General features: G+C 42.2%; 1 protein-coding gene across 2 annotated transcripts in view; it reads left to right on the top strand.

Annotated features, from left to right (window-relative positions):
• Positions 1–263: 263 nt before the first annotated feature.
• Positions 264–23,923, top strand: part of larp4b (La ribonucleoprotein 4B) — a 43,316-nt gene continuing 19,656 nt past the window's right edge. Inside the window, exons 1-6 of one of the 2 annotated variants that reach the window (XM_034702227.1) lie at positions 264–708; positions 784–875; positions 11,756–11,889; positions 20,773–20,926; positions 21,750–21,923; positions 23,210–23,288. In XM_034702227.1, the coding sequence (XP_034558118.1) occupies positions 11,809–11,889; positions 20,773–20,926; positions 21,750–21,923; positions 23,210–23,288 (488 nt within the window). In that variant the 5' untranslated portion in view covers positions 264–708; positions 784–875; positions 11,756–11,808. Of the gene's footprint in view, positions 876–11,755; positions 11,890–20,772; positions 20,927–21,749; positions 21,924–23,209; positions 23,289–23,923 lie in introns of both variants that reach the window. The other variant, XM_034702228.1, reaches the window with a different exon arrangement.

Here is a 23,923-nt window from a genome sequence, read left to right as displayed (position 1 = left end):
ATGTTTACTGAATATATATAGAAGTAGATTTGTGATGATGTGTGTGAATAAACTAAACTAATAAGATATTAACTTGTTACTTGAAGATAGTCTCTTGTGAGAAAGTCAATATCTTGTGTGCACAAGATAATTCTTTCCCATACTTTTGTTGTTGTTTTTGTTGTTGTGTGCAATTAAATATTTTGTTTGCACAATATTAACTATATGTTGTGATGCATGTATGTAGTTTCCCTGTGTTCTCTGTGTTCATCATGAAAGGCAGAAACAGTCTGTGTTTTTGCTGCGCGGCGCATCAGCTGTGTTGTTGAGGATCTTCGAGCTGCACAGAAAGGGAAACTTCTCATTCCTCCTCTCGCTCCTCTTTAGCCCTAACGACTGTTTGATCGATCGGACGGCTGGAGACGTTTCTCCCTCGCTTTCAGGGTTCCTCCGTGGCTTGTCTTTGACTCCCCCTCCCGTAGAGCCTGCAGGTGATCGTGAGGAATCTGCTTCGCGTGAGATTTCCAGATTCATCGAGCCCGACTGCACAAAGTTGATCTGCGAGCTAGCTAGCTGTAGCTAACTCTGAGCTAGCTTCCTCGCTACCTAGCTTGCAGTGCTGGTCGGGGGAGGGAGTCCATCTTCAGACCGCTCTGGGGGCGTTGGTTTTCTGTCACTACATTGAAGCTGGTTGTTGCTTCTCCACCTGTAGTCTGAAGAGTACCTGCGGTGAGTCTTTGAGGCCGCTTCTTCCTTAGCTAGCGTGCTCGACACAGGCTGCTAGCTAACACTCTGCGTATTTAGCCTGGAAGCCAGATCAAGGCCTCAGTCCAGAACCAGCAGCAGCTGCCTCCACCACCACAGGATTCGCATTGCCGTGCAGTGAGACTTGACAGGTGAGTGGGAGACTGTTTGCAGGTTTATTGATTGTCAAAGTGGACTACAAACACTCAGAGATACACTGCCTCGACATGTCAGGGTTAGTTAGCTTGCTGGCTAACTGAATATGAGCTTTTGGGGGGGGGTGGGGGGTGGGTTGGGGAGGTCGCCATCTTTCATTGGATGCTGCTGCAAGCTAGCGGACCAGACATGGCTGCTACTTTCTGGTCCAGGACTTCAGGGGCGCGTCCAGAGGGGTGGCCCAGGGGGTGGCACGGGCCCCCCTTCTGAAATTTGATTGGTTAACCCTTGTGCCAATCAAATGCCTGTATTATGATTGGTTGTTTCTGTCTTTAGAGGCGGGGCTTGTGTTAAAATAACTGTTTGGATTGTGTTGCAGCCGTTTCAATCAAGCGGCAACCTTTGGACTTAAAATATGAAGTTCATGCAGAAGTGTTATAAACTGCAATTCATAGAGATCCACTTGAGGCTGGCTGCAGAAACACAGGAAACCCATAGACTGCATAGATAATGGACGTAGTATCCGTGACGTCACCCATCTGTTTCTGAAGAGCTGTTTTGAGGCCAATCATCGGCAACAGCCATATTGCTGCTGTTGAGCAAGTGCGACGTAAAGAGGCGGGCTTTGAGCCTCCTCACCAACAGCTACAGTGTTCCCGCCCGTCAATCAAGTCAGCTGTGCCTCTCATTGGAAGACTCGTAATCTCAATATCTTTGAAATTACGGTGTTGTGAAAAAATTCACCCCCTGTCGATGTGTGTGCCGATAGAGAAATGAGCTATCCAGACTACACTCGTCTTTTGTACCAGGCTGTAAACATGTTTATTTCTGCTCTAAAGATCCTCTTTTTTGAATGGGTGTGTATGTGGTATCTGGTACTTCTGGAGCCAGCCTTAAGCGGATCCTCCATGTATTGCAGTTCATAACACTTCCGCATGGGCTTCATTGTTTGAGACTGGAGGTTGCCTCTTGGTGCTGATAGAGAGATGAGCTATCCAGACTACACTCGTCTTTTGTACCAGGCTGTAAACATGTTTACTTCTGCTGTAAAGATCGTCTTCTTTGAATGGGTGTGTATGTGGTATCTGGTACTTCTGGAGCCAGCCTCAAGTGGATGAACTGCAGTTTTTAGCACTTCAGCATTGGACTCATATTTTTAGATCGGAAGTTGCCACTTGCGGAAACCACTTACACACCAATTCAAAGAAGACGATCTTTAAGATAAGATAAGATACTCCTTTATTCGTCCCACAACGGGGAAATTCATGGAGTTACAGCAGTGTACAGTACAAGAATTTCAACAAGAATATATATAAAAAAAATGTCCATCAGAGACGACAGCTTGGCCATAATTCTCCTGTCAGCCACCACCTCCACAGGGTCCAGGACTGCATTAATAAACATGTTTACAGCCTGGTTCAAAAAACGGCTTGGCTCTATGAAGCTAATCTCTCTATCGGCACACACTGTACGGGGGGTGAATTATTTTCTAACGTGACGGTTCAGAAGATATTAAGATTACGAGTCTTTGCCCAAATAAGGACATGACTGACTTGACTCCCAGATGGGAACACATAGCTGTTGGCTAGGAGGCTCAAGCCCCGCCTCTTTACGTCACACTCTGCCTGGTTGAGTTCAGCATTTCCAATATGGCTGCCGCCAATGATTGGCTTCAAAACAGCGTTCAGGAACAGATGGGTGATGTCACAGATACTACGTCCATATTTCATACAGTCTATGGTTGCAGCTAGGGGTGTAATGATTCTCTTTAACAATGATTTGATTCGTATCTTGATTCGTGGTTGCCGAACTGATTAAAGGACGGTATTGGTTCATTTAGAACGATATGATCTGAAATGATTCAGTAACTTTTCAGCCAAAAATTCAACCAGTGTGACTGTGACATAAATCCTGTGATACTGGACAGTCCTAGACTCCTGTTGTTTCTTGTAAGAGAATCAGGTATAAACTAATGATGGATATAAACGTTGTGTGAAATCCCATGGCGCCTTAGTCGCTGGTTGGATAGATTTGTGGTGTTGCCGTGGTAATTTAGAAGTTATTTAGAACATCTCCGTCTTTGCAAACGCCAAAATGTTTCCACACGCTGGACCGCAATGGTGGCTTGATAATTTCTCGCTCCCCGTCTACATGTAGTTCTGGGGTAATTAATCTCCCCCTGAAAAGCCCTTGCTAGGAGGGTAGTTATTTCCAAAGGTCCAGGAACTTTTGGGGGCGAGGCCTGCAATGCTTCTGATGAGCAGAGGAACCACAGTGATACCCCGGTCAATCTCAGCCATGGTTTTTAGAGTCCTTCCTCTTGCTTTAAGTCGAGCGTGTCAGACGCTTTGAATCCTCCATGTCTCCAGAGCTCGTCTCCTTGTAACTGTTGATGATCGATCAAAAACAGCACGAGAGGAATCTCCTTCATGCTAACTAGCTAACTAGCTAGCTGCAGTGTTACACGGAAAAGGTGCCTTTCAACCGCAACAGCTTCCCCCAGGAACTAGAGACCTTATCAGCAAGAACTAGGGAATAACTTTAGTTCCAGCGTTGTTAATCTCCCTTTTGAAAAGTTCCTGCTCTGGGGTAGTTCTTCCCAAAGGTCCATGAACATTGGGGGCGTGGCTTACAATGCTTAATGTGTTTTTATTTCCCCCACCGTCCACAATAACATCACACACACCTGTGATTCACTTGGTTTAATAACTCCTGAACATTGGTCTTCTCTGAGCCTGATAGTGTGAATGTGTCTCTATCAGCTCCCGGTGTTACAGTCTGAAGAGTGACCCTGTAAACTGGAGACCTTCAGCTGAACGTGTCAGTGTTTGTGGAGTTTACACAGCGGTTGAAACACAGAAGTAGTCCTTTTTATTCAAATGTCCAAATATCCTCATCAAATATTTAATGATAGTCTAAAGACGTTTATAAGGGATGCATCCGGCTGAGAGTCTCCAGTTAATAGGGTCGCCGTTTAACCTGGAACACTGGTCGATCTTTGACATGGCTTTAAAATTACTGTAAGTCGAGCGTTTCAGTTGTGTTAAACACTCGCACTCATCTCCTTTCAAGTGCACAACAAATCTCGATCAAAACAGCACAAGAGTAATCTCCTTCATGCTAACAGGCTAACTTGGACACCCACCTGTGTCTCTCCTTCTATGACGTCACGTTTGTTGTACGGCCTTCGTCTTTGTCGTTCTACCATCCCTCAACATTACTGTTATTTATTCTCCATACGTCACCGGCCTGATTGTCATAATCTCAACAGGACGTCATGCTCTTTAAATTTAGTTTATTGACGTACTTAATATCATTATCGTCATTATCAGGATTTATTTACACAAATTACAAAACAATTACGAGCCAGGTCAATGAACTGTTAACATTTTTTAATACTGTCATCCCTAAATGTCGGTCGTATGTTGTCTAACCCATAGTGCATCCACCCACCACTGCCTGGACATACTGCCATGATGCTATAAAGCTCTACTACCTGGATGTAAACGAGCACAGGAGGCAGATTTTAGCAGGCACTAATGGCGTCTGTATCGATCTTTATGTTAGTGTGTCTGTGGCGCGGCGGGGCGTGTGTTTACATTTTACAGCCATGCTCAGCCTCTGGAAATATGAATACGAAATAGAAGCGACCGTCGCTAATGATTTCTTCTTCTTTTGCTATTTAATGCAGTTAGCATTCTTCTTCTTCTGTTTGCTAATGCGGTTAGAAAACAGTTTAAAGACGCTCTGTAGCCACCGTCTGACGGGAATAGTGAACTACAACCAAGCACCGGTAAAAACGATGAAGAAATGTAGTTTTAAAATGAGAAAATATTCAAAGTAACTCAGAAGTGAACGAATATTTGAATATTCTAAAATCATATCCCATCCCTCATGAAGTGGCTCTTCCACGGACTCGAGCAGGTGGAAAAACAAACTGTTCTGGAGACAAAGAGGATTCAAAGTGTCTGACATGCTCGACGTACAGCAAGAGGACGGACTCTAAAAGCCATGGCTTGCAAGTTGAACCAGCTCCAAACCAGTGTGAGCACCAGTCTGGAACTACAACCAGGTTCACGTTGGAATAGGGGTAAAGGAAGACCAAAGGCTGGTGGTGCTAGCTCTGCTAACTGTAGCCATGGTTTTCCCCAGACTCTGTGATCCCCGTGTTCAGCCGCGTTGGATACATTGTGTGAGTGTTTTCTTGTCTTTAGCTGTCAAAATGTAAACTTGTGTTAAAGTGGAGAGGAGATGTGACAACACATCGCTTCAATTCTTGAAGCTTCAAATTTGTGCATCAAAAAATGTAAACAAACTCCCGCACTCTGTTGACCCATTTAAGAAAGGTGTGTTTATGTTGCATTTTAAGAGTCTTCTTTTTGAGAAGTAGAGGGATACAGATTTTAAGATTTATGATTAACCCTTTTCTGTGTTTAAGTTAGATAAGTAGAAACAGGAATCAAACATCAGTAGGAGACTCTAATGTGAGATGGAGGAGACGTGAGTAATGCAGACAGAGTACACACACTCCTTCATGAGTCAGTGCACCGGTCGGGCCACCCTGTTCAGAGAGTCTGGACACACCCCTGGCACTTGTCACCTTTACCGCCGCCGCGGCATAAATAGAATTCACCGTCTTCACCTCTTACCCAAACTCAGCTCGCACTTTGCCCCCATGAATCCTCTCCATGTAACCGTGCCGGGGGGGACGGAGGAGTGCCTCTGCGCGTGGCCCTCGGCATGGCGTGACATGTGAGCTGCAGTCTTTCCCGGCTGTGTCAGCTGCTGAATGCACCTGCATTGCGTCTGTAGTGTAAGTTTCAGTGTTTGACTACGAGAGTTGATCCAGACGACAGCGTGCGAAGCGTGCAGCTTCCTGATCTGTGTGTGTCCTGACTGCTTCAAGTGATAAGGGCAGAGCTGAAATTCCAGTTTGACCTGCGGGTAAAGTAGATGCTGATGATCCCAGACGTGAAGGCGGGGCTTCAAGAAACACTTGATTTTTCTGTTTGTGTTTATGCATGGTCTGTTAAAGAAGTGACGAGAACTACAGACAGTCACAGACAGACCTGTGATAACATAAAATGAATAATAATAAAAATTGAAAAAATAAATAAAATGAAATAAATAAATAGAAAACACGTGAAGAAAAAAAAATGTTGAAAGAGAGAAAAATTTAAATTAAATAAATAAAATAAAATAACAGCATTAAAAAAAAAATATATTTTACCTGTATTTCTTAAAATATATTAACAAAGACGAGAAAAAACAAAGACAATCAAACATTTGTGATGAAATAAATTAACTTTAAATAATAAAGATGCAATGAATTGAATTATTAGAATAAACATAAGTAAATAGAAAACATGCAAAGAAAAAAATAAAAAAGAATTTGAATAAAATAACACTTACAGAATTTTCTTTATCATTTTATTTGGTATTTTTAAATTGTATTAAGACTGATCAAAGACAATCAAACGAGGGCTCTGACATGTGTGATAAATTATAATTATTAATTAAAATGGAATTAATAAAAAAAAGATAAATAAATTGAAATCACATGAAGAAAAATGAAGTTGAACAATGATTTAAAGTAAAATAAATAAAATAAATAAGTTACATTAATTTTTTTTTTTTTATAGAAAAATAATTTAAAATAAAATAAATTCAATAAACTAACAGCATTTTCTTTTTTAATTTTTATCTTATTTTGTAACTTTTAATATATTAACAATACAAAACAAATACAAACAAGGGCTCCGACATGTGTGATGAAATAAAATAAATAAATACAATTAATTAAAATAATAAATTTAATAATATAAAAATGAATGAATAAAATTTAGTTGAAAAATGAAAAGAGAAAAATAAATGAATAAATTATATTATACATTTTTTGTTTTTGTTTTTTAAATTATTTTATTTGTAACTTTTTAAATAAATTAATTACACAAAACAAAGATAATCAGGCGTGATGAAATAAAATTATGAAAATAATAAAAAAGAAATTAATTGAATGAATAAAATAAACAGATAATAAAATCATGTGAAGAAAAATACAGTTGAAAAATGTATTTAGAATAAAATAAATGAGAGAAAAATAAATAAATTCAATCAATAGATAAATAAAATAACCTAACACCGTTGGTTTGCTGTTGCTCTCTTTTGTCGCAGGAAATGAGGTGAATACTTCACATCTGCACGCCGGCGTTGGCCTTTAATTGTGCTAACTCTGCAATAAAACACAGTGGTCTCATTTTTCTCTGCTTCCAGAAACTGTGATACATGTTTTTATCATGCATACAGGGATGTGAACAACCGTCATCCCCGGTGTGATGAACACCAGGATACTGTCTGTGGTGCAGCAGGCTGTTTGAATGAAGAGAGGGGACATGTAGAGAAGCCCAGGGAGAGTTAAAGGGTTGAACATCCAACAGAGTAACATTTGGGTCTTAAATCACCTCTTGTGATCATGCAGGGTGGAAAGGAGGCAGTGTAGGAAGCAGAACCAGGAGGGAGGACGCAGGAAAGCGTGTGTTTTGGTTCAGGCCTTGTCTAGACGTTGTGATTGACTCACTGCATCAGCAGAGGAGAGGACATGCGCTGTGACCAGGGTCAGCCTTTTTATGGCCTGCATCGAGGCAGACGTTGAAGGGAGTGTTGTGATTACTCTCTGCCCTGTAGAGCAGAAACATACAAACACTCAGTACAGTTGAAGTCTCAAAAGTTCCATCATGGAGTGTATTATCTCTGCAGTATATGTTTGCTAAATGACGCTGTAGTGACACTTGTGGAATAATATCTAACAGATGTATGTACGCTCGTGGTTGAAAATGGTTACACATGAGTGCCTACGTCATCAAAAAGGTGCGTGCGCATTTTGGCAACAGAAGCGCCGCTCATAGTTAGCAAGCTTTAAACGCTGAATTAAAACTGTTGGCAGCATCAAAGCTTCCAGTTGTTCTGTGGTCGGTCGTCAGAATCGATACTCCACCACGGACTCGAGCTCTCCAGAATTCGGACAGGATTACGACCGTTTACGAACAACCAGTGTTTTGGTGATAAGAGTGACCATGCTAACTGGTGACGTTCGAAACATAAGACATGAAAAGAGTCCTCGTGAAAGCATCATAGTTTATGTTTTATTGTAATATAAAAATAAACAGATATGTGTTTAAGTAAAAACTAAAAGCACTTGTGAGAGGCGCACTCGGCTGACAGTCACCAGTTAACAGGGTCACACTTTTCACTGAAACACCAGCGGCGTCTGTAGCTACGAGCTGTTAAATCTCTTCTTTATCCGACCTCGGTTCATCAGGTCTGACTGTAGTTAAATAATATTAACTGACAGACATCTGAATCCAGTTTTCAACGTGAAAAAGTTGATTTTACGACAATTAAGACTCAATATGGAGAGGTAAATAATACGTCAAAGTTTTAATATCGGTGCACTTTGCTGTCTGGACTCAGGTTTCTGGCTCCTTTATTATGATCCAGGTCTCAGAGTTAGTGGTCTTGTGAGCTCTTTGGCGTTGGAGGGTCACTTATTTCTGGACACCAGTTTATGTTTTGATATTTGTTGAGTGGCGTTGCGTTGCGCAGCGTTGCGTGGCATTGTGTGGCATTGCGTGGCATGGGCGTTGCGTGGTGTTGTGTGGCGTTGCGTGGTGTGAGCTCGTCTTTGATGTGGAAGGGTCACTTATTTCTAGACACAAGTTTATGTCTTGATATTTGCTGAGTGGCATTGCGCAGCGTTACGCGGCGTCGGTGGCATTGTGTTGCATTGCGTGGCGTGGGCGTTGCGTGGTGTTGCGTGGTGTTGCGTTGCATAGTGTTGCATTGCGTGATGTTGCTGGGCAATGCGTTGCGTGGGCGTTGCGTGGTGTTGTGTTGCGTGGCGTTGCGTTGCATGGTGTTTTGTGGCGTTGCGTTGCGTGGTGTTGCGTTGCGTGGCGTTGTGTGGCGTTGTGTTGCTTTGCGTGGCGTTGCGTGGCGTTGCGTGGCGTTGTGTTGCGTGGCGTTGTGTTGCGTGGCGTTGTGTTGCGTGGCGTTGTGTTGCGTGGCGTTGTGTTGCATGGCGTTGTGTTGCGTGGCGTTGCGTTGTGTTGCGTGGTGTTCCGTGGTGTTGCGTGGCGTGGCTTGGCGTTGCGTGTCAGTATGTTGGAGATAAAGTCATATGGAGGCTGCGTCTGGTTAAACTGACATCTAACCTCTAAACCTGCAAGGAGGACTGAAGGCTGGTGGTGCTAGCTCTGCTATCTTTAGCCACGCTTTCGCAAATCAATTTGACATTTAACCGTCACATCGTTACATTCCTGATCTCTGCTCCTCCTCGTGTGTGTCGATGGTAGTGTCTCCATACCTGAGAGGACTTTTTGTCCTTTCAAAATAAATGCAGGTTTGTTGTTGAATCAGGAATTGAAGTAACCGAGGCGTTCGTCAAAATAAAAGCATCACAAAGAGCAGTGTCATGAGGGAATCTCCTCTCCAAAGCTTGATAATAAACTGGAGTACACCATTACAAAATCCTGGTTCCATTCCTGTGATGTGTTAGCTGGGATGTCGTTTACTCTGCTAACACAGGACGGCATGTTTATTGTTCACAAATCAAAACAAAGTGTCCAGGTTTAGCTTCCCGGCTAAGCGTAGAGAATGAATGAATGAATGACTCTGAGAAATCAAAGCACCTCTGACTCATGTTTATTTATGTTTCACTGCAGCTCGGTGTCACAGAGGTCCAGCGTAGATTTAAGTTGGCAAACAGGATTCAAGTCCACAAAAGTCCATCACACAACAGCTGTTTTGATAGCTGATGGAGAGCTGTGTTTAGCCTCGCTCATGGCAGCGGTATGACACACACACACATGCGCGTTGACTATAAGAGTGAGTATGTGGATCAAAGGTCGCCAGCTTTACAGCCATGCCATTCTTTTTCTGCTTTGTATGCAAACACGGCGAGGGCCCATGTCACAGACAGGCGCCCGATTGTTGGGGCGGATTATCACTGCTTTGCAAACGGCTCCAGCGGGACAGAAAAGAAGGTGTTTCCAGAGATGTTTGGAGTCGCTGGGGTCCTCCTCCCTTTTTATCTCTGTGAACGTGAAACACTGAGGTCAGGGTCAGGGGAAATGATCAGCTGGAGCCACTGTCACGACTCAATCTGCTGCCATGAAGGTTAAATCATGTTAATGACTGTGTGTGTGTGTGTGTGTGTGTGTGTGTGTGTGTGTGTGTGTGTGTGTGTGTGACTGTGTGTGTGTGTCATGTGAAGTGTTCTGTACTCCTCTTTACGGTGGCCCTAAAGGTCAACTTCCAAAACATTTTAGTAAAAGTTTAACAACTTTTCATAAAAACCAAAAAAAATCACAAAATGCAAAAAAACATTTAAAAGAATATAAAATATTTAATGGAACACATTTTATTATTGCAGAACCCAGACCCTTTGAAAAAGGAGACATGGAAAGTTTACTCTGAATTATATTCCTTCATTATCAGCTGTTCTGTGATTTCATTATACATTTTTTTTAATTTAAATAATTCAGAAAAAAGTGAAAATTTTACATTTCAAGCGAAAAACCATGAAAAGTTAACATTTAGCTCCAAAAGCGAAAAAGAATGAAAAAGTGAAAATTTTACATCTCAAGTAATAAAAAAACATGCAAATGTGAAAAATTTTCTCTCAAATCAAAATTAAAGAAGTTAAAATTTAAGTAAAAAAACATGAAAACATTAAAATGTTGCCTCCTAAGCGAAAAAAAAGGAAGTATGTACATCTCAAGTGAAAAAAACATGAAAAGTGAACATTTTGAAAACATTAAAATTTTGCACCCTAAGTGAAAAAAAAGGAAAACTGTACATCTCAAGTGAAAAACCATGAAAAAGTGAAAAAAATCATAAAACAGAAACATTTCCTAAAACAAAAAAATGCGCTTTAAGGATTTTTTTTTTTTTTTTAAGAAATAAATAAATGAATGAAATATAAATTTAGGGGGGCATTATTTTTGATATAGCAAACGTTTAAGTTTTTTTTTATGATTAATCAATAATTGATTGTTAATATTTCCAAAGATCAATCATGCATATACTTGAAATTTACATGCCTAGTGTCAAGAATAATGAATGCCTTTTTTGTGAACTCTTGAACTTTTTTTTCATCAAGGAAAATTACTGCTTTTTTTGTGAATTTCTTTAAAATTTTTAAAAACATTTTTGCATTTCTTTATATTTTTCTCTTTTGTTAATTTTTTTTATTTAATTTTAAATATTTTTCCATTAAATATTTTAGCATGTCAAGAAAAATGAATGTGTTCTGACATTTTTAAAAACAATTTTTAAGTATTTTTTCTCTTTTTAAGTGATGTTTTTGCCTTTTATAGCCTTTTTGGGGGGCGGGGCTGAGAGCTGGGGAAGACGTGCAGCAAATAGTCCAGGCCAGAAATCAAACCGTCCTTAAACCACTAGGCCAACGACACCCCAGTGAAATATTTCTGTATATTGTGACACATTTTTGTGTCTCATGAAAGATGGATCAAACTGTTTGTCCAGTTGACCTTCTGGGCCACCGTCTGTCCTACTGTGTCTCAGTGTATTAAACGCTGTTTTAAATTCTACTTCTTCAGTTGTTTTCTGTTCATTTATTAACATCTGGACCTTGTTCGGTGCTCAAACCACTCACACTCATTTGAAAACGTTCACTTTCTCAGTTCTGTGTTCTTTAAAGTTCACCGCTCCTCAACAGGCTCTCCCAGAGTAACTCTCGGACACTGCCCTCCCGCCTCTTCCACCGCACACGTGTCACAACTGATACCGCGCCGCAGTTATGTGATCAACAACCATTGGTGAATCTGACTTGTTTGTCCCTTCTGCCCCCCTGTAGCTTACTTGGTGACACAGAGACTTCTCCCTGAGGAGCCAAGAAGCAGACGGCTCATGACTTCTGACCAGGACACGAAAGTTGTAGCTGAACCACAGGTGCAGCAAGTACAAGAGGCAAAAGAGAACTCTCATTTGGTAAGTTTTACAAGCACACAGACACGTTTTCTGATTTTCCACACTAACTTCTTTTTATCTGGATACATGAGAGCCTTTAAAAAGCTCTCCTGACGTCTGTTTCTCTTCTTCTCAACCGAGTATTTAATCAAACATATGAAAAAACTTAGCAAGAAAGAAAAGGGGTGATGGTGCTCATGGGAAATGTAGTTTTCATCCCTGAAAAACACTACTGATTTCCTCCAAAGGGGGCGCCAGAATCAACACAACATGAAAACTCCTCACAGATTAAAAGGCCTGCAGATTTTCAGGAAGTTTCCTGAGCACTGTCCATGTGTTAGTTTCAGCCTGCTTCTGACTGGTGTTGATTTCTCTCACTGATTAGTTCAAATAAGGAAGTGCTTTGTAAAGAAACACGAGTTTAGTAACTTAATAATCCGTGACCTGTTTTTATCTCCCTGACGTCATCGCCCCGTGCCGTTTGTGTCGATCACATGCGTCACATTGGGTTCCTTATCGGAGCATGGAGGCATGAGCTGAAGCCACGGCGGTACATGTAGCAACCCCCCCTCTGATGTAGAGACCGGCTGATTGAAATGCATCTTTTGTGAAACACATCAGCAGTCATGTGGGAGCTGTTGGATCTGAACTGGGAGCCGTATGAGAGGCGTTAAAACTCCATTTACAGATGTTCTCCTGCAGTTGTTGTTGACGGTGTTGAGAGTATTGTATAATGTAAGCTGGGTAGGGATGTGGATCTCTCTTTCAGGATAATCTGATCCGATTCAAACCAAGGGATGATTCATTTCAATCTATAACGATTCAGTTTGGTTCAGTTTGATTCGGTTTGGTTCAGTTTGATTCAATTTGGTTCAGTTTGATTCTAATCAGTACAATTCGATTCAGGTGGTTCAGTTTGATTCAGTTTGATTCGGTTCAGTTTGATTCGGTTCAGTTTGATTCAGTTTGATTCAGTTTGATTCAGTTTGATTCAGTTTGATTCAGTTTGATTCAGTTTAGTTTGATTCAGTTTGATTCAGTTTAGTTTGATTCAGTTTGGTTCAGTTTGATTTAGTTTGATTCAGTTTGATTCAGTTTGATTCAGTTTAGTTTGATTCAGTTTGGTTCAGTTTGATTCAGTTTGATTCGGTTCAGTTTGATTCAGTTTGATTCGGTTCAGTTTGATTCAGTTTGATTCAGTTCAGTTTGATTCAGTTTGATTCAGTTTGATTTAGTTTGATTCGAATTGGGAGATTCAATTCAACTCCATTTGGTTCAGTTTGTTTCGTATCAGTACAATTCGATTTGATTCAGTTTGGATCAATTTGATTCAGTTTAGTTCAGTTTGATCTGGTTTGGTTCAGTTTGATGTGAATCGGTACGATTCGATTTGTCTCAGTCTGGTTCACTTTGATTCTATTTGGTTCAGTTTTATTCGAATCAGTACAATTCGATTCGATTCATTTCGATTCAGTTTGGATCAATTTGATTCAGTTTAGTTCAGTTTGATTAGGAGCAGTATGATTTGATTCAATTCAGTTTGATTCGGTTTAGTTCAGTTTGATTCAATTCCTTTTAGCTTGGTTTGTTTGGATTTGATTCAGTTTGATTTGATTTGATTAACTTGGATTCAGTTTTGTTCAGTTCTTCTATATCCGGTATGATTTGATTAGATTTGATTAGATTTGATTCAGTTTGATTAGATTTGGTTCAGTTTGATTAGATTTGATTAGATTTGATTAGATTTGATTCAGTTTGATTCAGTTTGATTAGATTTGATTCAGTTTGATTAGATTTGATTAGATTTGATTCAGTTTGATTCAGTTTGATTCAGTTTGATTAGATTTGATTCAGTTTGATTTGATTCGATTCCTTTGATTCGGTTTGGTTCAGTTTGATTCGGTTTAGTTCAGTTTGATTCAATTCCTTTTAGCTTGGTTTGTTTGGATTTGATTCAGTTTGATTTGATTTGATTAACTTGGATTCAGTTTTGTTCAGTTCTTTTATATCCGGTATGATTTGATTAGATTTGGTTTGGTTCAGTTCGACTCACTTTAGTTCAGTTAAATTTGATTTGGTTCGAGTCAAAGCTGGTTATTGAATCCCAGGTTATTTCTACCTTATTCAACTGAGAATGCAGTGGAGAGGATGTCTTTCAAAATAACATTGTGTTCATTACTTTACTAATAGACTAAGGACTAATGTTAAATCTTTGCTCTGAAGAACAGATGCTCACAAAGTTTTCTTATTCATAATTATCAGTATTATTTATTATAATTATTTGTATTTATTATTATTTATCATTAGTAATATTATTATTATTTATTATTATTGATAGCTCCCGTCTTCTGTTGACGCTGGTAGATCTATGAAGTTGGTGTAGTAGTATTTGGTAAAGTTTAGTCTGTCTGTCTATAGAGCAGCTGTAACTTTATGCAAAGTTCAAACACACGATGTGGTTCCTCCTGCTGTCTACAGCTAGACGTAGAATTAGCTCCAAACACTGCACTCTGTCTACACCCTTTATTAGAGTGTTTCCCTCTTAATGCACGGTTTGCTGCTCGGTTAATCACAGGTTCCCGTCACCCATCCAGTGAAGAGCAGGTCGCTCATTCAGATTTATTTCATTTAGACTGAGCCGGTCCACTCGCAGTGGAAACACGAAAAAACGGTTCTCACTTGAGCGCCTTCTCCGAACCGGCCCTGAAACTTCTTCGGTCGAAAAGGGGTACTTTAGATAACCTCACAAAGCAGAGTTGATAGCCTCACAGGGTATCACGGGGACTGGTATCAGGAAAGTGCAGGGATGTGTCTCCATGTTTCCCTGATGGGTCTCAATCACTCTCTTTAAATAAGGAAAGAACGAGCAGGAAATGGGAAGGAGTGAGCGGGTGGCCTCTGGCTAAAGAAAGAAAAGGCCCTGTTTCCTCCGTGCTCCGACATTAAGACACGGAAAGAGCCCGCTGTCTCTTTTTTCCACTGTCATTTCCACACGATCAAGATTGGAGTGAAGATTGGCAGCTCAAATGAAGGGGACGCCCCCCCCCCTCCTCCTCTCCTTTCCTTGGGTCCAGTGGGTTCATGCGTCAGGCTGAACGTCTCTGGGGAAAAAGTGGTCTGAAAATCTTGGATCCTGCCTCCAGGATGATAAAGTTCCTGGGCGAAGTCGAAAAAATCATATAACATTTTTATAGTAAAAAATAAAATGCACGAAACAGAAGTCGTAGCTGAGTCCAGAGGATGTTTTTAAACCAACATGCTGCCAACATCAAACACGTTTAAACTTGAGCAACACCTTTAAGGTCGATCTGCGTCCCTGCTTTCTACATCCTCAAATCAAACTGGGGCGATGGTGACACAAGCCATGTGGCACAACCAAACCCTCATGTTCTCCAGCTCATTCTTTATTCACACACACACAATCACACACACTCAGTGATACACCATATGCTTTGCACATATGTGATAGAAACAGACCAGGAATCGAACACGACCTATTTATAGCCCTGTGTGTTCAATGGAATCTGTTGCGCTCAAAAGCTGGAAAAGAAAGCAGCGCTCCGACCGTGATCAGATGCTCCTCTCATTCAGAAGTGGAGAGGCCGATCACAGGAGTATTAAAGCTTTGTTTGCTTTTTGAAAGCAGAGGTAATCAAAGCGTGAGGGCAGTAAACAAAAAGTCAGGCTTCAAGAAGAGAGTGTGTGCGGTGTTAAACTCGTGTTGGTGCTTTTAGAGCTGGGCGATAAATCGGATTTATTGATCAATTCAAATTTGTGGTTGAGGCTGATTTTTAAAAAATGAATGTCTAGACTTTCTCTTTATTTTTTCACACAAGCATCAGGGGAGTAACTTCCAAATTCCTCCAAATCTGTGTGCGGCCCGTCTCAGATCCGTCACAGCACCAGATCTGATAGGTTTCTATTCTAGTCAATGTGTTAACTTCCACTGGATCCGCTCCGTTGCGTTCCAGCTGTGTCTCTGATCCGGCAGGTTGGAGCCCTCCGGATCAGATACACAAGACTTCTATTTATGTTCACGTAAACCGAGTTTTAGGTCACTGAAAACAAAGGTTTTCAAAAATACCCTCCAAGGCCGAGATTTTCAAGAGCTCTGTTTTGTCGTTTTTTGTGGGGACTGGAAAAACAGACGTTTTGGGAAACACTGACGCACCTGTGGGTGGCAATTCTTGTTTATAGAAGTCCATCAGACGGCTGCAGCTCATACAGAATGCTGCTGCTCGAGTCCTAACAAGGACCAAAAAAGTAGACCACATTACTCCAGTTCTTAGATCTCTACACTGGCTTCCTGTCTGTCAGAGAATAGACTTTAAAATCCTGCTGATGGTTTATAAAGACCTGAATGGTTTAGGCCCAAAATACATTGCTGATCTGCTACTACTTTATGAACCACCTCGACCTCTGAGGTCATCAGGTACTGGTCTGCTTTCAGTTCCTAGAGTCAGAACGAAACATGGTGAAGCAGCGTTTAGTCATTATGCACCACATATCTGGAACACACTCCCTGAAAGCTGCAGGTCTGCTCCAACTCTCACCTCTTTTAAATCAAAGACTAAGACTTTTTTATTTGCCACTGCCTTCCTATCTTAGATTATTTTAACCCACTTTAAATTAAAATTTTAATGTAATTTTCAATATATTTCTAATTTTCCTTTTCTTTTCTGTTTTATTATATTTGTCATTTTAATTGTGTTCTTTTATGCCTGTCTGAATGTCTCCAATGCTTTTAATGTGTTAATGTAAAGCACATTGAGTTGCCCTCGTGTATGAAATGCGCTATACAAATAAAGCTGCCTTGCCTTGCCTTTATATGTTTTGCACATTTGCCAAGATGGTGGTCTACCAGTTTGTTTACGTCTGCTCGTTATTGCTACAGCCAAATTCCACCAGATCCCGGTTCAGTCATGGCACCACATCTGATAGGTTTCTATTCTAGTCAATGTGTTAACTTCCACTGGATCAGCTCCGTTGCATTCCGGGTGCGTCTCTGATCCGGCAGGTCTGAGTCCTCCAGATCAGAGACTTCTATTTTTGCCGGATGCCGGAACATGACGCATCAATCTCAACAGAGCAGATGGAGCGGGACAGGAAGTCAGGTTTCACCAAAACAAAATGAAAACATCCGGTTAATTTTCAGAATAAAACACTCTGTGTTATCACCAGATCGTATTTCACTTAACTACAACAACAAACCAGAGTCATGATGAGTGGAGCCAGGCCTGGAGTCAACAGGTCAGAGGTTTTCAGAGGACCAGAAAGACAACATGGATGAGGAGAGGAGGAGGAGGAGAATCCTTGATTCAGTGATTACCGCAGGGAAAACCTCGGTCACATGACTCCAGCTGTCCGGCGGTCCTGCTCTGTGCTTCGTTCTGAAAACGCAACCGGTGGGTGTTGACGGACGAGAGAGCTTGGAGGCAGATCTAGCTTTAGGCTGTCGTGTTGTTGACTAAACAACAGTTACTTAATTAAAAGGTGCATATGTACAACGCCGGCACCCACATCGCCCCCTCAGGAGTGGAGCTTCATTACAATGGAAGGAATCGATTCCAGGATTGTCTGAAAAGGGCAGAGTTTAAAAATTCTTTAAGACACTCAGCGCATCGTCACCTGAGCACCTCCTGTGGATTATATCAATGTGATGATGATGGTGGGTCAGGCGTGTTTCGCTGTAGTCGTGATGCGTTCGCCTCCTCGGTGCTCAGCGCTCCACAGCTGTCAAAGAGGGAGGATGAGCTCCAGGTTCGCAGACAGACGAGCCTGAATTCAGCTGTTTTTGTTTCCTCCCCTGAAAGCCTCCTGCATGACTGCTGCCTCTGTGTTTCTGTCTGCTCGCCTCCATCAGAGAGGCAGACCAATAAACTCAGCGTTACGCCGGCTGGCCTCCGATGACACCGGCAATAACTCGTCTCTGTCCGCCGCTTCGTGATGAATCACATCCTCCCCTCTCCTCCCAAAAATACACCCTCAATCAGGGAGGCAGCTAACCTTTTCCTCCTCCTGTGAAGGAAAGGAACATTTTAAAATTTTGGAAAGGTCAAGCGGTCCCCAGAACGTAAACATCCGGTGATGTCAGCAACAGTTTCTATGGCAGCCGGCTCGGACAGGAGTGGGAGTTTTGCATTAGAGCAGGGCTGGAGGGAGCGAGGGTGTGTGTCCGTCTGACCAGACGCATCCTGAATAAACTCTGAGTGCAGCGTTTGTGAAATACGACCCAGGAACAATGTCTCCCGCTGCTCATCTTGTACCAACTCAGGCGTATCTCTCTCTTTTCATCCTCCTCTTCCTATATTTAACTCAAGTTGTCACTTCTGGAATAAGAAGCAGGTTTCCCCGCCTTTTAGTTTGTCTCGGCTCGTTAGCAAAAGAATCTATTAAAACCGAGGCTGAAGAGGGCCGCTTTAAATCGAGCGACGCCTCAGGGTTGATCGAGCACGTGGATCACTGGAGCAGGCTCCCTGTCTGAGCTCAGGTGTTCAACTCTTCACGCACCCTCTCTCCGGATCCAGTGTCATGCCGGAGAATGACTCAACAGCGACAACACAAAAGCAGACACGGCTGCTTAAACAGGAGCGAGACAGCCAGTCAGCTTCTGCAACGTCAGCCTGGCCCGCCGGGGGAGCAGAGCCTCAGTGCTGTCATCAGATTTGTTGAATCGAGCCAGCAGCTCGGATCGGAGGGAGCAGACGGAGCGTGGCAGAGGCCGTGATTGGAACTATGACTTAAAGAGCCCCAGTAATGGCTCGAGGCATAAAATGCTGGTCTGGAGTCTTCCTCTGCCCGCCTGTGGAGATACTTAGACTCTGTTGATGTGTGTTAAATCATGGATTGGATGCAGTGGAGCCTTATTCCACCAGCGACAGGAAGCGCCTGGCCCGCTATTCCTCAGGACCTCAGTGAGACGCTGGCTCTGACCACAGCTCTGGGTTACAGTCTGTTAGCCTGTGAGACATGCGTGCTGAACTGCTGCTTTGATCCTGTGAGTATGTCCAGCGGGCAGCAGCGCTTTGTGGGCCTGGTCCCTGTCCTCCTGCAGCCCGGTCTCTGCTGTCGGATGCTGTAAAACTTTGTACCTGTACCTGGCGTTAGAAACATCTGCTCCCTAATCAGTCAGATAGTTTTGTTCAGCAGATAACATTCAAGTGATGCGACCATTTTTAATTTTGACCCGGTCTCAGCATATATGTGTCTAACATGAGTCTGGTCCTGCTGGAGGTTTCTGCCTGTTAAAGGAAGTTTGTCCTTGCCACTGGAACTTGCTAAATGCTGCAAAGTGCTCTGCTCATGGTGGATTAAGATGAGATCAGACTGAGTCCTGTCTGTAAGAGGGGACTGGATCTGATCCGGTCTTGATGTTGGGTCTTTGTTAATAATAGAACATAGAGTACTGCTCTGTTTGGAAAGAGTCAAGTCTAAAGGTTGGAATGCTGAGGACTGATACTGTTTTTAAAAAGAATGATGCATGCCAAAACCAGGAACCAGGAAGTGGCAGGTTAATAAAAAACATAGCAACGTGTTGGCGACCCATGCGACAACAACGCATCGTACACTTTCCGATGTCTGCGAGAATCCGTCTCAAAACTGCAACGAAAAGAGCCGCCCGCAAGAACGCGCTTATCACGCGAGTAAGTCAGTGTGTGTTAGCGTTGGAAGAGAGAGAACGGTGACATTTTGAGTTTCACATTTGCAGTCTCAACCCTTAGGGTCGAGACTGCAAATGTTACTCCAGTAACTACGCTGCACATTAGGGATGTAAAGATACACTCAACCCACGATTCAATTCGAATCCCGGTTTTTGGTTCACAATATGATTCACCCGCGATTCTCTAACGACCAGATCGGACTCAAAAAGCTAGATCGGATATCGGTGACAAGGGGCCGATATATAGTGCCGATCCATATGGCAGATCTATTCATCTCAGTTCAATGCGTTTCTGTGTTTACAACAGCCATGTGCGTCTCCTACGTCATCAGCGCCAGCCGGTCTGTGCATTTTTGCCCGGTGGAGCATGATGGAGGATAACTTCAGAGGCTCTGCAGTTTAGGTGCATGTCACGCTTCTTTTGCTAACAACACCGCCAGAAACTTGCAACATGTGCAAGTTCGATATCGGTATTGGGACCTAAAAAGTAGGATCGGTGCATCCCTAATATTTGTTCTCTTATATTTCTTTGTAAACAAAGTCGTCCTTTTTCATTTTAAGGTGTGTCGTAACTCAAATAAAACCACTGCACACTTTTTTTCAGCTCCTTAAAATCTTCATACAAAAATACCTTGTTGGAAAATTTCAGAACAATTATAGAGAAATGGAGTATCAAATATTAAAACAAATAAGGTCAATCTCTTTAAATAAACTGAAGTGCAGCTTATTCTCCTGTTTTGGAATTGACATGTTTTTCTTCAGGAATATCAGGGAAAGACAAAATGCCCTTATTTGGGCAAAACTTGTAATCCTAATATCTTCTGAACTGTCGCAGCGTGTGCCGATGGAGAAATGAGCTTTCCAGACTACACTCATTTTTTGAACCAGGCTGTAAACATGTTTATTTCTGCTGTAAAGATCGTCTTCTTTGAATGGGTGTGTATGTGGTTTCCTGTGTTTCTGCAGCCAGCCTCTAGTGGACGCTCAATGAACTGCAGTTTTTAACACTTCTGCATGGGCTTCATATTTTGAGACTTGAGGTTGCCTCTTGGTTCAAACAGAAGTTCCTAGAAAGAGCTGCTCAGTTTACAGAATGCAATGGGAATCATTACTCAGGAAGGCAGTGTAGACCTTTTCTCAGATTCCAGAACACTTACACTTTTCTACTAAAAGCCCAAATGACATCAAACATCAAATGAAGCAAGTTTTCTGTCTGACTTAACTCTGTTCTGCTCTGTTTGCAGGAATCCGCCAAGGTTTCAGACCTCAACCCCAATGCGAAAGCATGGGCCAACCACATGTTTAGCCTGGACCCCAGCGGGAGTGCTGACACCACAACTGCTGCCCTGCAGCCATGGAAGGAAGGCTGCGATAGTTTGGCTGACCCCGGCCCAGAAGGTCAGCAAGCGAGATCCAGCCGTCACTTCTGTTCTCTACATCACTTACTTTTACATTACTGCAAATTCAACTGCAAGGAGATCCATCATTTATATACATATATATGAGTTTAGTCAATGAAATGAAGACATGTTAATACATAGATGCATCATTCTGAAGTGTCAGGTGGATTTGAGGCACCGAGAGGAGCAGAGTTGTGAGAGTGTAGAATCCAAACATTGAAACATCATTAGCAGACCTTTTTATTCCACCTCGCAGCCCGCCTCCGTCCATTCATGTCACTTTTCACGTCACGCTCGAGACGCCTCTTAAATCATTCATACTCAATTTGGTGTGAGCTATGAATATTCCCACCACAGCCACGCTCTCTCTTCACAAATGACGGTAATCACTCATTTTAATGTGCGCGGCCAAGTATAGCCGACGCTGAGGCAACAAGGATATGGTGGCGAAACAGGAATCACTGATTAGTCCGTGTTCGACTCTGATTGACGTCCGGGCTTAGACCATCTCCTACGTCTGTGAGAGCTTTTATGGAAATTAATTTATGCAGACTGGAGGATTAAAATAGTGTGTTCATTCACGGCGAAGGAAACCTCTTTCCCCTTGACCACTTCTCGTTTTTGTGTCTTCTGATGAAACAGCCTGTTTACACTTGTCCTGATTGTGTTCTGTAGGTAAATGTTTTTTTGCATGGGATCGTATATCTTTGTTTATTTGGAGGCAATTACGAGATATAAGGTCCCTCATATGACGTCTCTTCTCCTCTTGATGAATCTCAGCTGTCAGTGATTAACGTACCTCCCTTTGTTGATTATCCCAGGCTATGAAGCCAGTGAAGACAAGGCTTTCAAGGAGCCCCTACTAACCGACCCAGATGAGCCTCCACCGGCCTCAGTAATGCTGGCCGAGCCGGCCCCCGTGGCCTCCGTCACCCCGGAGTGCCCTGAGCCGGCCTACACAGAATACTCCGAGCCTGGGCAACCAGGGCGCACAGGTGGGCTGTTTAGAGACTGGATGTTTGTCAGAGCGGGCGCTTTTAATGCAACTAAGATTGTTTTCTAAAAGCTGAAACCCTGAAACCGCTCCAGTAGGAGTGGAGCCAGCGGCCCGCAGAGTGGAGGGTGATTAATGTGCATATTTTATTCATGTGTATTGATTTTAATTTACAGGAGATCACACCTCTTCACCCTTTCCTGTACAGAACCAGCCAACGCAACACATTTTAATAATAAATAGATCCTAATCTGGTTTAAATGTATAGAGACAGGGCTGACAGTAATAACTCATGACGCCATCACGCATCCAGTCTGACAAAGAGGTGACAGGAAGAATTGAAAAACATTTTTCATTTTTCTTTGTAAGAGATTATTGTTCAGAAGAGCATAATCCTGGGAAATCAGAATTATGAGATTACAGTCGGAATTCTGAAATAAGATTCATAATTCTTAGATTAAAGTCAAAACTCTTGGATTAATTCAGAAATCTTGGATTAAATCAGAATTCCTGGATTAAATTCAGTATTTTTTGGATAAATCAGAATTCTGAAATCAAATCAGAATTCTTAGATTAAAATCAGACTTCTTGGATTATAGTCAGAATTATTGGATTCAATTAGAATTCTAAGATTAATGTCAGAATTATGAAATTAGAGCCAGAATTCTGAGATTAAAGTAAGAATTCTAGGATTAAATCAGATTTCTAGGATTAAAGTCTGAATTCTGGAAAACATTGTGGACCCTGATGTGCAGCAGCTGCTGGAATGAAAACACAGACCCTTATTCAATTCCGGTTTCAGTCTAAGAAACCTTTGAAGCTTTGAAACTGAGACTTTCACGGGTCAGGTGTGAAGTCACAGTAATTGAGCGAGTACAGATAAATAATCTCTTTGGTTTTCTTTAATTTGAAGTTAACCCCAGAGGAATACAGAGACAGCTTTTGTGGCGAAACCTTTTTATCTTTTAACGCCTCGCTGTTTGGCACCATAGACCGAATAAAACAGACGTAGTGTGACGTGACGTTCACTTCTGAAGCTGACTTAGCAAGAGGCAAAGACGAGGAGTTCACAAGTTAGACTTCTGCTGAGTCACTTACAAACACGCAGCATGTTTTTGTGCGTTAACCATTTTTACTCGTCCATGAAAAGTTCTGCTTTCCCTCCACCATCCTGCTTTGAATCATGTTAGTTTTTCGTACCTTATTTTCCGTTGGACTGAAGAATGTTCTGCTCCTGGGATCAGGGATTGGTTTCGTTAACTGGTCATGTGTCCTGTGCTTCAACAGGCAGTGATCCCCAGCAAGAGAACCCCCAGGAGGGCCTGAGGGAACACCTGAAGAAGACCTTGGAGTTCTGTCTTTCCAGGTAAGTTTACCTTGATGACGCCACGTTACACCACAATGAGGTTCTTATGACTCATAGACTCAGGTCTTTTACGATGTGTTGTGTTCACTCAGTGCACAGAAGTTGTTCTTGTGATGGATGGTTGATGTCTGATTGTGCAAAAGAAAGTCTAAAGGTGACTTTTGACCAAGAGTTCTGGGGTCTTTTAGCTCCGAGGACTACTTTCCCCTGAACTAAAAGGTTCCTGTGCCCCCATTGTTGTCTGCGTTTCGACCGCGGGCTGAAGTCCCGGGTAGATTGTGTAAATCAGGCCAGTGACGTATGGAGGAAATAAAAAGTAAATGCACTACACCACCAGACCAGTAGAGGGCAGTAACACAAAGAGGAATGCCATTCATCACAGATGACACCATAGAAGCAGACGGACAGGCAGGTATCATTATGAGCAACACAACAGTTAGCCTGTTAGCATGAAGAGACTCAGCTGGCGCTGTTTTAGATGGTGCTATATTTCATCACAGATGGATTCACTGAATCAACACGTGAGAGGAGATAAGCGCGAGTAGCAAAGACGTTTCAACACGGCTTTAAAATCCTTTTGAACTCAAAAAGCCGTGATCGCAGAGATCGGCCGGTGTTTTAGTTTAAACAGCGAC

This window comes from Notolabrus celidotus, chromosome 15 (genome assembly GCF_009762535.1).
Source record: "Notolabrus celidotus isolate fNotCel1 chromosome 15, fNotCel1.pri, whole genome shotgun sequence".
In the NCBI taxonomy this organism is placed as follows: domain Eukaryota; kingdom Metazoa; phylum Chordata; class Actinopteri; order Labriformes; family Labridae; genus Notolabrus; species Notolabrus celidotus.
Note: the sequence above shows the minus strand (reverse complement) of the source record. Positions and strands in the feature narration are given on the sequence as shown.